A 17,236-nucleotide genomic window follows, 5' to 3' on the forward strand; every position below is an offset into this window, starting at 1 on the left:
AATAAATTCTGATCCAAACAGCAACACCATGCGTGAATAAAAAAGTAAAATGAAGCCGGAAATTAGAGGTGTCTGTAGTAATGGGGATGCAACAATCACAGGTGACTTTGATGTATGTATTAACTCGTAAATTTATTGAGCACTTAGATGTTGAGGAGGAACTCCTGGAAGGTGTTTGAGATAGTTTCTCCTCGTGTAATATTGAAGAACCAACTAGGCCATAGACTTTAAGATTAAGCAATGAAAATACAGGTCTAATTAATAATCTTGTTCTAAAAGAACCTTTGAATATAGCGAGCATGGTTTCATAAAGTTTGAAAGGAATGTAGTTTCAATCTGAAACTACTGTCTTAAAAAATTTAAACCAAGGCAATTATGAAGGAATCAGAAGGAAGATTTCACAGAAGATGGGCAATAGCTACCATTTAAGGGGACAACTATGAGAAGGGGGACAGTCAACTCAAGACTGACAATGTTGTACTTAAATACACATAGTATACAGAACAAGGTAAATGAGCTTGTAGCACAGACTGAATTTGGCAGGTATGATGTTGTGGATGTCAGAGTTGTGGCTGCAAGGGAATAAGGGCTGGGAACTAAATATCCAAGGATACACATCCTACTGAAAAACCATGCAGTTGGGCAGAGGGTGCAGGGTCACCTTGTTTGTAAGAAATGAAATTAAATCAACAGCAAGAAGGAAGGCATAGAATCGAAATGGAACAGCAAAAGGAAAAAACAAGGCCATGATGGGAGTTGTGTACAGGTCTCTGAGCCATAGTCAGGATGTGGAGAAGAAAAGACAAAGAAGAAAGGCACTATTACAATAACTACGGAGGACTTCAATACGCAGGTGGACTGCGAAAATCAGGTTGGTAGCTGATCTCAAAAAGGCATTTGTAGAATATCTACGAGATGGTTTTTTTGGAAAGCTCGTGGTAGAGCCCACTCAGGAACAAGTAATTCTGGATTTGGTGATGTGTAATGAGGTAGACTTGATTATCGAGCTGAAGATGAACGAAACCCTACGGCGGCAGTGACCATAAAATGATAAATAAAATCCACCCTGCAGTTTGAGAGGAAGATGACTGAATCAGTTACTCAATTGTAGCACCACTGTACACGGTAACTGCAAAGTCATGAGGGGAGAGCTGGCCAGAGTTGATTCGAATGGAAGCCTCATAGGGAAGATGGCAGAGGTTTCTGGGGATAATCTGGGAGGTATAGCATCCCAAATTCATCCCAAGGAACAAAAAATTAAGGGGAGGATGAGACGACTACAGCTGACAAGGAAAGTCAAGACTTGATGGGCAGAATGGCGTAATTCTGTTCATCTGTCTTATGATCTTAAAGAATTAATGCTCAGTTTTCAAAAAGATTTAAGACAAACATATCCAACAGCAAAAGTGAGAGCGCCATTTCTAACAACAAAAGTTAAGGTATTAGGCGAAAGGAAGAGGTTAGTGAAGAGACCAAAATCTGGAATGCAAGAGCTAGGAGATTTTTAGAATTGGAGAGGGGACAGAAGAATATATAAATAGAATATTCACACAAAACATGGCAAGGAACAAAAACAGACTGTCAAAGCTTAGTTTTGTTTAATAAAGACAACTGTTCATTAAAAGGCAGAAGTATAATAGGAAACAGAGAAATGGCTGAGAAGGCAGGCACAAGGGGTCTCCCCGTAATAATTAAAATTGAAGCATCTAGTGAGATTGTGGAATTGAAAGAAATTCGTAATTAATGCAAATCACTGTTACACTGCAAAGTCTTACTTTCTCTCTTACTCCAAATCCACCTAATAATTTCCCAGCTTTTCTTATTGTGTTCCCTTTCCCAGGCTCCTAAGGGTTAAAAATCAGAGGTTTGCATGCAAAAACAAAAGCTGGACAGCTGAAGAGCTTTATGGTTAGTTTTGCAAATTTAATTAATGGAGTTTAATAAGACAGTCTTCAGTATGTTATAAGTCTACTGGACTAAAATTCTGCAGAATTGTGCAGTATATTCATAGAAAATTGAAAAGAAAATCCTTTGGTACGTTATCTCTTGCTTTTTCTTTACAATTTTATTATAACTCATGATCTGTTTATCAGTATCTTTGAAATGTCCAAATGCATATATGAAATATTAATGAGGGAAATGCCAGTTACACCCGCAGTAAAAGTCTTGGCGCTTTCATAGCCCTGTACAATGCTGCTTGATTTGGATGCTACAAGGCAGCACTGTAAAGAAGCTGAAAACACAAAGCATTACTTCCTGTATTGTGCTTCTTCACAAGGAAGCTGCAGGATAATCGGAGCAAACTATCTGAGCCTTCTGCATGATTAAACATTTCTGTTCTCCTATCTGAATAAAACAAGTTTTCTTTTTTAAAACCATTACCAAAACATTTAACATTAGAAATGTGTTTTCAACTGTGACAACTAAACTGAAGTCTGTTATTAGTCAAGTCCATGCATATTAAAAACAACTTGCACCAACTTTCCTTGGAATTATAGGGATTTCCAAACTAAGTTCCAACCTCATTCAGTGCACACATCCTGGCTATAGAGCCAATGTTGTTTGTGATGGTGACCAAAGTAGCTCTGGCCAAATCTTCTTTGTTCACCGCTTCCCGCTTCTCTTTGCTCATCATATTCCCAAAGCTGAAGGAAAAAAATTAAAGAAAAACGTTGCACGTCCAGTTCAAAGCAGGTTTTACTTTCTTGTAAAAAAATTTATTGCCTCTTGCGCTGCCAATCCCTACAGTCAAGTCTCAATTAAGTAACCTATTTTCACTCCACCGATTATTGTGCAAGGCACATAGTTTAATCTGCTGTCACTTCCTGGATAAACGTTTTTTAAATTCTAAATAGACAATGGATGAAGCTAATGTCAGCAAAATTCCTTTCAAAGCACAAATCAGGAATTTCATTTCAAGACCACAACGATCGTTAACATCTCAAATAGTTACAACTAGACCCCACGTTGTATGGTCATTTCTTCCTTGGATCAACACAATTATTCCACTCCCACCAGTAAAGTCAAAAAGTGACGTGGCCTTTTAAAAAAAAAAATACACCACGTCACATAATCCAAAAAAAAAACAAAATGAAAAAAGTGAGTAATAAAAATGCTCTTACCTGGAAGCCACAGCCCAGCCTGGAAGTCCAAATCTATCATAGTCTCCACCGTAGATATCTCTTACTAACTTATCCACCTTGGTACTCTCCCCACGTGATGCCATCTCGAGGGCTTCTTCAAAGGTTGAGCAACTGGTCAGCAGGCAGCACAGACCAAGAAAGGTGCCACCTCCAAGACTGAAAGGACATTTTCAGAAGTCAGATTAAGGGAGAAGCTAAGTGCTTTTCATTCTTGTACATTTCACAAACTACAGTTGAAAGTCTAAATAACAATATGGTTAACTGTATACAGCTACTGTACTAAGTCACTTGCACCCCCTTGTGGCATATTTTCAGTTGACAGAGGGTGCAAACATTTAGCTCAGTATTTGACACAAATTATATCACGCGGTAGCTAGACAGGCATCAACAATCAGGCTAAATTGAAGTAACCTTTGCATATTAGGAACAAGAGAGAAAGCAGAGAAAATTCTAACATTAGATAGAGAGAGCATACAAAGAATTAATGAAAAACAAAATGGTTACAGCATAGGCGGCCTGTTATGTCATTGTTGACTCCCTGCAACAGCAACTCAACGAGTCCCTCTCATTTCCTTGCTGTCAGACTGAGGACTACTATAGATGTCTATCCATTTCCCTTTTGAAGACTGTGATTGAATGTGCCCCTGGCATACTCAACAGTATGATTGAGACTTTAAACACTTATTTCAAAAAAATAGCTCTTTTTCATTTCAACGTTGTTATCACAAGGCGATCAACAGAAGAGCCAACGTTCTCTCATGACCCGTTCTGAGGAAGGGTCAGCGGACCCGAAACGTTAACTCTGTTTTCTCCTTCACAGATGCTGCCAGACCTGCGGCGCTTTTCCAGCAACTTTGTTTTTGTTCTCTCATGACCCTTCCAGACTTGGGAACAGTTTTTCTCTATTTTGTATGGAACTTCTCAATTTTCAACACTACTATTAAATCTCCTCCCAGTTTCTCCAATCTACATAAATGAACTCCCTTGCTTCTGGAACCGTTGCTTGAATTTTTTTGTACCCCCTGTGAAGCCTTCACATGGTTCCTCATTACTACAAAACCAACTGAAACTTGTGACTTACTGCATTCTGTTCCTGCTTACATTGTTGGAGATATAGCATGAGAGCTGGACGGCAGTAAAAGAACACAAATTTGCACATCTAAACATTTTTTATTCCAATACTATCCAATGTGCCTTGCAGAATATTTGCGTTCATGTCCAAAGTGCACATCCTGCATAGAGAGGGCTGATGTATGAAGCAACATAAATAAACCTTCATATAAATAAAAAACAACAATTGCAGGTGGAGATCTGAAACCCAAAAAAAATTGCTGGAGAAACTTGGCAGGTTTGGCAGTATCTGTGCAGAGAAAATTAATATTAACATTTTGATTCCAGTGATCTTTCTTCTTTGAAGTCTAAACAAATCTTCCACCTTTAAAAGTGATAGTTTATGTCAGCTATTATCCTAGTACTATAGATGTAGTATATATAGTACTATAGATACTAGTACTCACAACAGGAGGAAACAGTAAGCCCTAACACATTGGCCACGTTGCCCTACATCAAGAACATATCGGAACTGATAACAAGACTCCTAAGATCAAGGGGAATCACGGTGGCCCACAAACACTTACTAGGATTAAAGACCCCATTCCCACAAAATGCAGAACCAATGTGGTTTACAAAATACCATGCAACAACTGCCACAAACATTACATCGGACAGACAGGAAGGAAACTAGCCATCAGAATACATGAACATCAGCTAGCAGCAAAACGGCACGACAAACTCTCCCTAATATCGGTACACTCAAACAATGAAGGCCATCAGTTTAACTGGGACAAGGTAAACATAGTAGCCTAAGCCAAACATAGACACGCACAGGAATTCCTACAGGCATGGTTCTCCACCTGTAATGCAAAAAAACAAACACATAAAATTGGACCCCAGATATAAACCCATACAGAACAAAACCGGAAATGACACTACTCACCACAACGGACCAAACAATACAAATTCCAAGCGGAGTAGAATAACACTGCTTCATTGGAGGCTCCACTGATGATGTCACCTAGTATGGTGACGAAACGTCTGAACGAGAACAAGCCAGCTCGGCGAACAAGTTAACAACTTTACCCACAACCCATGCTACAGATCTTTGCTAAAACTTTGATTTTATCCAAACCATTCATAATCTGCTACACCACTATAAAAATTTACCTCTAATCTCCTTTACTCAAAGGAGATCGATCGCAACTTTACTTTCCTTACAACGAGAATTTCCCCCACCCTGGCACAATTCTGGTAACATCTGCTCCACACAAATGCCAGGCAATGACCATCTCCGACAAACAGATAATCTAAACATCTGTCCTTGATGTTCAATGGCATTACCAACACTGAATCCCCCACTATTAAAAATCTACAGGTTACCATTCACCAGAAACTGAACTGGTCATGCCATACAAGTCATGGAATCCTACAGCAATTAACTCCCCTCAGCACATTGTTTTTAATGTTAACTCTGCTTTCTGCCCACAGATTCTACCAGAACTGCTGAGTTTCACCAGCAATTTATGTTTTTATTTCAGATCACCAGCATCTGCAACACTTTGCTTTTAAACAATTAAGGCACCCATTTTCCACGTCCAATAGATGTGGAACTCCAAGCTGTCCAGGAAACTAAAGAAGTGCATATAGTTGAAAACAACGCTTTGTTGCATAATTTTTAAACAGCATTTCAAGAAGACAGCAATGGCTGTCACTCACCTGGTGCCAGTTACCCGTTTATAGTTATCTTTGGAGTACACAGCAAGAATACTGACTCCTGATCCAATATTCACCAGCAGCAGTGGATATGGATTATCTAAAGCACATGTCTTCTTCTGACACCTTTCAGGATCTGTTGGATGCTCGAAGTAATAACACTCAGCACACCCATTGAAACCTATCGAATCGATATACATTGTCCCATGGATAAGACAATCAAGTTCATCCAGTTTTCGAAGTTGCAGATTAACAATCTACAAAAATTAGACAAACCATTTAAGTATAAAGTACAAGCTCCTTACATTAACATATTTCAAAATAATGCAAGTGCCAGTCCAGACTCTGGTAATTCCACCAATATATAATAATGAATCAACAATAATTGAAAACGTCAAAATTAATAGTTCCATTTTTGGATGACAAATGGTAATTGCTATCTGCACCACAGAAGTATAAGACAATTTCCAGTAATAAAAGTCTAATAAACCCATCAATAAATTCCCTACATCAACATCCTGGGGGTTTTAACTGAAATTAAACTAGATCAGCCATATAAACATGGCACGACAAGAGCAGGTGAAAGGCTAGGAATCCTGCCGTGAGTAACTTGCCTCTTTCTTGTCTCCATCTATCTACAGGGAACAAGTCCATACTGTGATACAATACCTCCCACTTGTCTGGACAAGTGCAACTCCAACAATACTCAGGAGGGTTAGGGTTACGGGCATCCTCACAAGTATGTGGATCCATTGGTGGTCAAGCTGTGTATAATGAAGGCTAAGTGTAGTTCCAAGGGCAAATTTTAAAATGGCCAAATTCTCATTTAAGTCCAGTATATATTAACAGTCAGCAGCAGGACCTGTGGTTATTTCTTGTTGATAGAAGACAAAACAAAAAGATAATTCATTGCTGTTTATTGCTATTAAATATGCTGCCGTAAGATTTCTGAACTATTGAGAGAACAATTTAATACCTGTACCTTGAAATGACAGTTAATGATTGTTTTTTCCTTGAACGAAATAATTATTCATTAAAATTGGCATAAATTAACAAAGCAACAAATAATGCACTTTAAAAAAAATTCTAAACTTCTGCTGCATAACAGGAGCAACAGTATATTGTGCACACCCAGCTTACACTTTCTTGCACTGAAAATTGCATGCACAAATGCTTTAAGGCCATAACAGAAAATAGGAGAGAAAAGTGAACAAGAGGAAGGTGGCATCATCCAATGGATATGTGGTGGTCAGCAGAGGAGGCTGATAGGAGTACAATGGGAATTTAAACATTCATGGCTTTCGTCACATCCTCATCATTACAAAACCTGGTGAATACTAAGACACCTCCTTTCAAATCAAGAAGACGCCACGCGTTTTTAATTAACTCAAGTATCAGAGAATGGATCCCTAGAGCAGAAAACCATGTTTATACAAATACAGAGTTCATTTCTAAACTGATCGTTTCAATCCTGAAATAAGCCACGTGAACAATTTAATAGATAAATGCCCATGGTTGATACTTGAAAAGCAAAATTAAAATATACATACTGTGCGCAAATCTGGTTCAAATTTGTATGCCCCACCTCCAGTAGCACACAGGGTTGTGTGCAGGCTTGAAAAATGTTTGGCTTTGCCCATCTGAATAAATGCCGGCATGTTCTGAGTGGGAAACCTTATGAAGTGTAAATTGCCTTTGCGTCCACAAATAGTCAAATCTTTGAGTTCAAGATGAACATCACGGATGCCTGTGGATCCATAAGCCACGTTAGACATCAAATATTTCCGTATACTTCTCAGATTCTCCACTTCTTCTTGTTCTTCCTCAGCAGTAATGTCCTTTGGTTCAAAATAAACCAGTTTCACCAAAGTTCCACCAATATCCATACCAAACCAGGGAAAAGCTATAAGCAGCAGATTAAAAAAGTTAAAATAAATCCAAAATCCCTTGTGAGGACAATATCTCAAAACATTATAATCCAACTCAAATCTACTTAATAGGTCAGAAACAAGTGAAGACAGTTGGAAGGACATGGGACAAACATGTGAATCTATTTAAAACAATTTGTTGAAGGTATACACAGATAGCTGGGTGGGCACCAGGATTTATTGGGGTTATGCCCATGGATAACATGCATTTGATTAAAGGGGGAGGCAGTGGCTTAAAAATGATGTCACTCAAGTAGTAATCCGAAGGCCCAGGCTAATGTTCTGGGGGCATTGTTTCAACTCCCACCACATCAGACAGTCACGTTTATATTAGAAAAATTTGCGACTAAAAGTTTGTAATCGTTATGGACTGTTGTTTGAAAAAAACACTTGTTCATGAATATCTTAATAAAATCTGCTGTACTTACCTGATCTGGCTGATATGCACTTAAGGACAGCAGTGTGGTTGACTCTCAACTGTCCTCTGCAAGTGCAATTAGGAATGGCCATATATACCACTCTTGCCAGCAATGCCAATATGTCGTTTGGGAATGAAGAAAAATATCTCAAATAGTAGAAGGTCCCTAGGCATTTCATAGGAGCATTTCAAGTTGACCAAGAGCTTGGTTTAATAGGGAGGATACGAACATAAGAGGATGAGCTCAGGTATATGGAAAACGGAAGATCAGTCGGCAGTTCTCCAGGAAATTCTCAACAGCCAGCTACCATTGCTTAAAAAGAGACTTAATGATTGCAAAAATTGGGTTATACTGCAGTAGTGAGTGAAAAGAATTTGTTACACTTGGGATTCGTTAATTGAAGTCGTTCTATGCACTGCTTTTCGTTGACTGTTGCCTAAGTGTGCTTTGATTACTCGTCTCAGACTACAACAAACTGGCTTGCGAACAATCAAAAATAGGACATTGCTCTCTGCAGACAAGCGAGAATTTACAAATTGTCTGCCTGGTGCCACGGTTTGAAATATCTGCTCGGGTCTACACAGGAACCTGCAGTGGAATGGATCCAGTTGTCATCATCCTGGAGGTAGAAACAATAACAATAGAATTCAAATAGGTTCTGCTGAGAGAGTATGAAATTAAAAGCAGAATAATGCATAATCTCTGCTTTATTTCCTGACCCACAAGCAAACTGCCATTGGCTAAGTAAATTTAAAAAGAGACGAATGCGTGGCTTAAAGATTGGAGAGGGAAAAATTAGTTTCCATTCCTGGGGCACTAAGCTATACTATTGGGATAGTCTTCACCAAACTGCGATGGAACCAATGTTCTGAGAAGAAATAACTCAGGTGGCAGAGAAGATTTTAAATTAAACAAAGGAGAGGTGGATCAAGTTTGGTGCATTGTATAAACTGAAAAGAAATTAAATAGAGCAAAGTAACAATAAGGGAAATAGTGATCAGAACACGGCAGAAAGGGACAGCGTACAAAAAGTACATAGGGCTAGAGGTCACAAAATAGTAAAGACAGTAATAAAGGCTGTATTTTTGAAATCACTAAGCATTTATATTAAAACAGATGAATTGAGGGTGCAAATGAGAACTGGATACATATGATCTGATAGCCATTAGAGCCAGTGTTGCAAGGTGGCAAAGTCTGGGACTTGAATTTTCAAGGGTATATGGTATTTCGGATGAACAGGAAGCTACAATGATAATCATGGACAATTTTAGTCAAAAAATAAATTGGATGAATCAGATTATAAATTCATCCTGAAAGCTACCTTTGCAGTTTCTCAGAGCAGCATGTTCAGGAGTTAATCAGGGAGCAGGCTAAACTAGACCCGCACTGAGATGGGATGAATTAATTGCCTCACAGTAAAAGCACCCTTAAGTATGATCATAATATGATTGAACATCAGTTTGGGGTTGGAGAAAAACAGAAGTGGATCCGAGAATAGTGATAAAAATTTTAAAAATGGTAATTATAAAGACACGGAAGCAGAGCTGGCCAAAGTCAACTGACCACAATGTTGAAGAGTGGGTGAAGTGAGATTCAGTGGAAGACTTTAAAAGGAGATAGTTCAGAAAGTGCAATATATGCATTCCAGTGAGCGAGGAAGAGTCTCAAAGGAGGACAGATAAATCTTTCTCGCTAACCATAATTGAAGGTAGTATCAAACTGAAAGAAAAAGGCATATAATTCACCAAGATGCATGGTTCAAAGCTGGAAAGAATGAGCCTGGGAAAATAGAAATGGAGGATAAAAATAGCATATGAACAGATATTTTGCATCAGTCTTCACTAGAAAGGATACAAGAGCATCCCAGAAACAACTATGAATTCAGATTTGAAAGGGAGGGAAGAATTCACAAAAATTAGAGAAAGACTCAGTAAACTGTTGGAACTCCCAGTTTATAAGTCCCTTGGTCCTAACAGGTCCTAGGGTCTTGAGTAGTAGATAGTGGGATAGTTGAAGCGTTGATTTTAATTTTCCAAACCTCATTACTTTCAGGGAAGGCTCCTTTAGATTAGAAAATAGCTTACATAACTCCTTTATTCAAAAATGTAGGAAGGCAGAATGCAGGAAGCTAAATGCCAGTTAACTTGACATCTGTCAGAGAGAAAGTATTAGAAAGTTTTATTAATGATGCTATAACAAGGTACTTAGATAAGTTCAAGGTAATAAGGCAATTCCAACATGGTTTTGTCAACAGGAAATAATGTTTAACCAAGTCATTGGAGTTCTTTGAAGGAATCACTTGTACTGTAGATAAAACAGGAACCAGTGGATGAATTGTACTTATATTTCAAAAAAAACTTTTGATGTGGCACTTTATCAAATGTTATTGCAGAAAATAAAAGATCATGCAGTAGCAGGTAACATATTAGCATGGATGGAAGTTTTGTTGGCTAACAGGAAGCAGGGAGTATGAATAAATGGGTCTTTTTCAGGCTGGCAGGATGCCAAGAATGGACTGCCACATAGGTCAGTACTGGGCCTTTAACACTTGACAATTTATATAAACGACTGGATGGAAGCATCAAAGGTATGGTCGCTAAATTTGCTGATGAAACAAAGATGAGTAGCAAAGTGAGTTGGACAGAGGACTTAAGAAGCCTACAAAGGGGTATAGATTGATTAAGTGAATGGGCAAAGATCTGACAAATGAAGTACAATGAAATTGTCCATTTCTGCAGAAAGAAAAATAAAGAAACATGTTATCTAAATACTGAGAGGCTGCAAAGGGATCTGGGTTTGCTAGTGCATGATTTGCCTAAGGTTAGTATGTAGACACAGCAAGTAATGTGGAAAGCTAACAGGATGTTATGTTAAATTGCACAGCAAACTAAATGCAAGAGTTGGCAGGTTATGCCTTTTATATAGGGCATTGTTGAGACTGTTACAAGAGTATTGCGTACAACATTTAAGTACAGTCACTGCACTTTCAGAAGGATGTTATGGAAATGCATTGGAAACAGAAAAGAGAAGGTTTACTAGATTAATCCCTGCAATGAGCCAATCTTCTTCTGAGGAAAGGCTGGACCAGGCTAGGCCTGTATCCCCTGGGAGTTTAAGTCACCTCTGACTCTCCTAATTAAAACACAAGATTCTGGGGAACTTGACGGGGTGGATCTCGAAAGAATGTTTCCTTATGCGAGGGGTGAAAGTCTTTGAAAATCCCTTCTTCAAAATTCAGCGGATGCAAAATCTTCATGTATTTCTAAGCCAAAGGCAGATAAACTTTTAATTACCAAGGGGTTTCAAATTGTTTGATGATATGCAGGAGTGTAGATTTGAGGTTAAAATCAGATCAGTCATGATCTTATTGAATGGCAGGGCAGGCTAGGCTCAAAGTATCCTATTCTTGTTCCTTGTCCATATATTTGTATGGTCTGCTCGGCAACACTCTGGGGAATTAATAATGGGAAACAGGACAACAGCAAATGAACAGTGTTTTTGTATTCACTGAACAGGATATAGGTAACATTCCGGAAATCACAGCACGAAAAATGGAGAGGAATTTAAAACCATTACAATCGCCAAGGAAAGAATACTGAGAAAAGTAATTGGAACTAAAATCTGACAAGTTCCCTGGGTCTGACAAACTTCATCCTTGGGTGTTAAACACAGCAGCTGTTAAGGCAGTAGCTACATTGATTTTAGATTTCCAAAATTCCCATTATGCAAAAGTCCCATCAGACTTAAAATTAGGAATCATAAAACAAGGTAAACTCTGCCTGATTAGAAGTGAAATCATGCTTGACTGATTTCTTGAAGTACTTTAGACAAATTATAGGCTAAATAAAAGGGAATCAGTGAAGATAATGCACTTACACTCAGAAGTCATTAGATGAGGTGACTTAATGGTTACTAGCAAAATAAAACCTCGTGGTGTAGGCAGTGACATTCTTTTCTGGGCAAGAAATGCCTGAAGGAACTTAACTCTGGCTTTAGCATTGATTCCTGCGGACATGGAGGAGAAGGTGAGAGAACAAAGAGGAAGAGGGAATGAGTGAAATGAACAGAGAGAGTGAGACAAGAGGCGAAAGAGCTAGCAAGTAAGCAAGCGTGAGAGCGAGAGGAAAAAAAAAAAGACATTCAAATTACTAATGACAAAAAATTGCCTACTGGAGCACCAAGCATTTTTTTTAAAAATCAAGGGGTTCAGACATGTTACAGCACACCTTTGGAGCCTTCCAGACCATGGACAGGGACACTATCATTGCACCACAAAGGCCCCAAGAGGTTTACCCTTTAAAGGGACTTGCATTTAATTGTAAAAAGCAATGGCTCATTCAAGTCTCTGTCAGCCAAGCATGATAACAAAATGAACAGCAGCAGTTCTGCAAAATTTGGAGGTAAAGCTGGGTGTTCCCGGAATATATACGGAAGTGAATCAAAAGTTGATTTGGGATATTCCAGATTTATTGTGCAAGTTGGAACGGAAGTTATTTCAGAAGACTGTCTGACTACAAGCGGATGGGTAAGAGTGGGACCAGGTGAAGGCAATTCCACCCACTAGACCATAGAAAAAGAAAACACAAAAAACAAAGAAAAGAACAAAAGAAAGGGTGTACAGACCTACATAACACGGTATGGAGCTGGAAGAACACAGCAAGCCAGGCAGCATCAGAGGAGCAGGAATGTTGACATTTCGGGTCGGGACCCTTCGTCAACATTCCTGCTCCTCTGATGCTGCCTGGCCTGCTGTGTTCTTCCAGCTCCATACTGTGTTATCTCTGACTCCAGCATCGGCAGTTCTTGCTATCTGAGTGTATAGACGTAACCAGTCTTGATAAGACAGATAGTGAAAGGACGTTTCCTCTTATGAATCAGTCCAAACTTTGGGGATACAATTTTAAAATTAAGGGGGTCATCCTTTTAGGGCAGAGTTAACGAGAACCTTTTTGAAGTTGTGTCACTTTACAACTCTGCCTCAGAAGACAGTGGAGGCAAGGTCATTGAATATCGTGAAGGTGGAGGTAGATAGATTCCCTTGCCTAACAAAACTCCAAGGTGTAGATGGCAATGTGAAATTCAGAAATCAGGCAGATCAGCCACGATCATGTTGAATGACAAAGTAAGCTTGAAGGGCAAGTGTCATACTTTTGCTTCAGATTCCCGTATTCGTAATTCTGCTTTTATTACAACAAAAGCCACTCTTGCCTCCCCTCTTGGACTTCCTGAAATTCATTTAATCCTTCCCAAACTGTTTTATATATACCCCTAGTGAAAGAATGTGCAATCTATTTTTTGAAAGTGAAGTCAGCTCTTTCAGTTTCTAGGATCAGACCCATCAGCTATGCAAGGACCCACAGAATCAATGGCTAGTGGCATGGAATTTCCTAGATGGACATTCATACTCTTAAGTGAGTGATTTTTTTCCTTTATTCATTCACGAGATGAGGGCGTCGCTAGCTAGGCAGTATTTATTGCGTATCCCTAATAGCCTGGAGGGCAGTTCAGAGTCAACCACATTGCTGTGGGCTAAAGTCACATGTAGGCCAGACCAGGTAAGGATGGCGGTTTCTTTCCCTAAGAGAAATCAGTGAACCAGATGGGCTTTTCCAACAATTGACAATGGATTCATGGTCAACATTAGATTCTTAATTCTAGATATTTGTTGAATTCCAATTCCACCATCAGCCATGGTGGGATTTGAACCCGGGTCCCTAGAACACTATCTGGGTCTCTGGCTTAACAGTCCAGCGAAAATACCACGAGGCCACCGCCTCCCCATTGCTGATTACAACTATTCTTCTGGAATCTGCTACCACTCCAGCAAGTTAGGATGGACTTAAGAATAAAAGCAAAGTACTGTGGATGTTGGAGATCTGAAATATGAACACGAAGTGCTGGAAAAACTCAACAAGTCTGACAACTATGGAGAGAGGTGCAGAGTTAACATTGAGTTCAATGTGACCTTTTACGGAACTCAGTCTTAAGAACAGTTAACATGATATAGTACCAATGTAGCAAAATACACTAAAAAGGGGAAATAAATGTTAAGTTTAATATTTATATAATTGTGCATTTAAATTAAAAAGGATGCCAAACCCAAAGCTATTTACACAATAAAAACCAAAAGAACTGCAGATGCTGTAAATCAGAAACACAAACAGAAGTTGCTGGAAAAGCTCAGCAGGTCTGGAAGCATCTATGGAGAGAAATAAGAGTGAACGGTTCAGGTCTAGTGACCCTTCCTCAGAACTGATGGTAGGTCTCTCTTTGGGCTCTCTCCCCCCAACTTGGGTTTAGTCCCACCTGTTGTTTACTCCATAACCCCTCCCCCAACCCTATCTTCTACACATAAACCCACATTTTCCTAGCTCCCAGACCTGTTCAGCTTTTCCGGCAACTTCTGTTTTTGTTCCTATTTATGCAATTGTGGTTTTCACATCAGTGTATGGATCATTTCAGATACTCGAATCAAATTCAAAAGAAACTCCCACTACATGCACATTCGTGCTTTAGAGACTAAAGAATGCTAACTCAGCTTTGGGAATTATCTCACATATATACCCTCACAACCGCCAATCAGTCAGGGCTGAAAATTTTCATTCTTTGAACAAAAATGGAATTGATCATGTTTTCAAACACTTCAAGAGTACACAATTTGCAAAATAAGTTGTTTGATTTATTGTATCTTTTCCCTGTCAACATTAAAACAAATGGCTTTTACCCACCCTCCAACAATGGATGCATGAAGCTCAATTAACTACATAGAAAATATTTTCTACCATTGGATTTTGTGCAAATTTGTGAAACTTTTGTAGATCAAATTCTCTTCATAGAAGTTAAAAAAAATACGCACCAAATTTTATACTGAAGTAATTGCTAGAACAGAATTCCTGCAATTCTCAGGGAGAAGAAGAGAAACAGTTAATTTAAGCACCTAATTGCCTCTTTTTGCCCCTATACCAAAACAATTCTGAAATTTGTTTTGGCTCACATTCTCCCCAACTGTATCAAGTATTAAAAAATAGGCATGATAGCAGAGAGTTAGATACTACACTCCTTCCAATCAAGCAAATGAAGCCTGGCCTTCAAAATTTAAGCTCATCTTTCCTCTAGTCCTAACTAGCAATCACTTCCTTCGACACAGAAAAAGACAATCACTTTCAAAAGCAATTCTAAAGCCAGCAGCTTCCTGCATGGCACATCAAAACTTCAATTCTATTTGGAGTTGGCAGTATGTGTATGACTGCTCAGACACAGCTTCAACATGCATAACTCTGTACTGACAGATAAAATTTAAAAAATTGAAATCTCTAACCTCAATACAATTAAATAGGTGGCAATTCCCTGAAACTTTCTGAACATTTGAAAACAGCTGGCAATGTATTAACTGTGCATTAATGAAACTACAACTCATAACATGTCAAGATTTTATACCAAGTATGGGACTGAAGGTCATAAGTAAGAGAGGCACCATTCAAGCCTTACAGCTATGCTCTGGAAATATTCCACATTCAGCTTAGAAAACACGAACAAAACAACAGTCTTCAAACAATTGAGCCTCTGATCCTCACAGTCAATGCAGCTGAGTGGTCATAGAAAGCTGAGAGGCTATAAAAATTGTCATGAATTAGTTCAAGTTATATCATGTGTAACAGCCCTCTCTCTAGCACATACTAGAAACATACAAAGTGATCTTCTAGTGCAGTCGTAGTGTCTCTGCCTCTGAGCCATAAGACCTGGGTTCCTGTCTGCTCCAGAGCTGTATCTGAACAGGGTATCCAGAAACACAGACAGAATTGGATGTCTATCTATCCCATGGGACCACGGCTAACATGCAGTTTAACTTTATATGCTACATTTGCTCTATACACCTTAAAACCTTTGGAAAACAGGATCAACCTTAGATTTAATATATACGATTCATCTAAAATCGATGTTTGTGGACATCAGTACCAAACTACCCAATTACGTTCCTTGCGTGTAGAAGTGTTTCCGAGTATTACTCCTGAAAGCTTTGGCTCTAATTTTGACCATGTCCCCTAATATGACATGCCAATTTGCTGAAATAGTTCCAGTGTTTGTTTGTTTCCTTGATATGCTACTGTACAGAACAAAAGTGCATTTGTGACAGTGTATATACACATAAAAAGATATTTATGAATAAAGTACATTTTTGAAATTGAAAAAGGTTTCTCTCTCAAAATCTTAAAAGCATTGATCAAAGCACTTAAATTGTACAAGCACCAAGAATGAAATGGTATGTTATATAAATCTTCTCCCCACCACCCCTCTCCACAATATTTTAACCCTTTAATTCCAGATATCAGTCTGACAAATATGTACTGCACCTCCTTGGGGGCAAATATATCCTTCCTCTTAGGTGATTTGGTCTTAAGTTTTGTACAACGAAATGCTCAAAGTACTCAAGGTATGGTGTAACCATAGTGATAGCTGAAATATGACATATGCCCCATGTATGCTAATCCAGATGTAAATGCCCCAGCGTTTGCATGTCTCTTTGGATATTCCTTTTCTTTTGAGATTTTCACCATTTAAAATGAAAGTATCTTATTCAATCCATTTTAGATCCAAAGTGGATGGTCTTTGATTTGCTTATGTGTACAACCTATCAGCATCTCTTTATAATTTTATGCTTCCAGCTACTGCTTACGATGATCCTATTCTTATGTCAGCAGCAAATGTGGAACTAGCTTCTATCCTATTATCTAAGGCATGAATGAAGAGATTAGTGTGGCCCCAAAACATATTTCTGCAGGACAACACTTCATCAGATATGTGACAAGCTACAGTAGCATTATTATTGCCATTCTAAATCATGAGTTTTATAGTATACAGAGTCCCTTTAGCCAATTGGAACAAAAACAAAGTTGCTGGAAAAGCTCAGCAGGTCTGGCAGCATCTGTGAAGGAAAAACAGAGTTAACGTTTCGGGTCCGGTGACTCTTCCTCAGAAC

At 38.7% G+C, this 17,236-nt stretch overlaps 1 protein-coding gene across 2 annotated transcripts in view; it reads right to left on the reverse strand.

The window, feature by feature from the left end:
- LOC109916934 (pantothenate kinase 3-like) overlaps positions 1–17,236 on the reverse strand; it is a 31,086-nt gene that overhangs the window by 6,488 nt on the left and 7,362 nt on the right. The window contains exons 2-5 of one of the 2 annotated variants that reach the window (XM_048598248.1): positions 7,463–7,815; positions 5,916–6,169; positions 3,123–3,299; positions 2,522–2,645 (exon numbers count right to left, since the gene is read on the reverse strand). In XM_048598248.1, the coding sequence (XP_048454205.1) occupies positions 2,522–2,645; positions 3,123–3,299; positions 5,916–6,169; positions 7,463–7,815 (908 nt within the window). Of the gene's footprint in view, positions 1–2,485; positions 2,646–3,122; positions 3,300–5,915; positions 6,170–7,462; positions 7,816–17,236 lie in introns of both variants that reach the window. The other variant, XM_048598257.1, reaches the window with a different exon arrangement.

Source organism: Rhincodon typus, chromosome 1 (assembly GCF_021869965.1).
Source record: "Rhincodon typus isolate 14 chromosome 1, sRhiTyp1.1, whole genome shotgun sequence".
NCBI lineage: Eukaryota > Metazoa > Chordata > Chondrichthyes > Orectolobiformes > Rhincodontidae > Rhincodon > Rhincodon typus.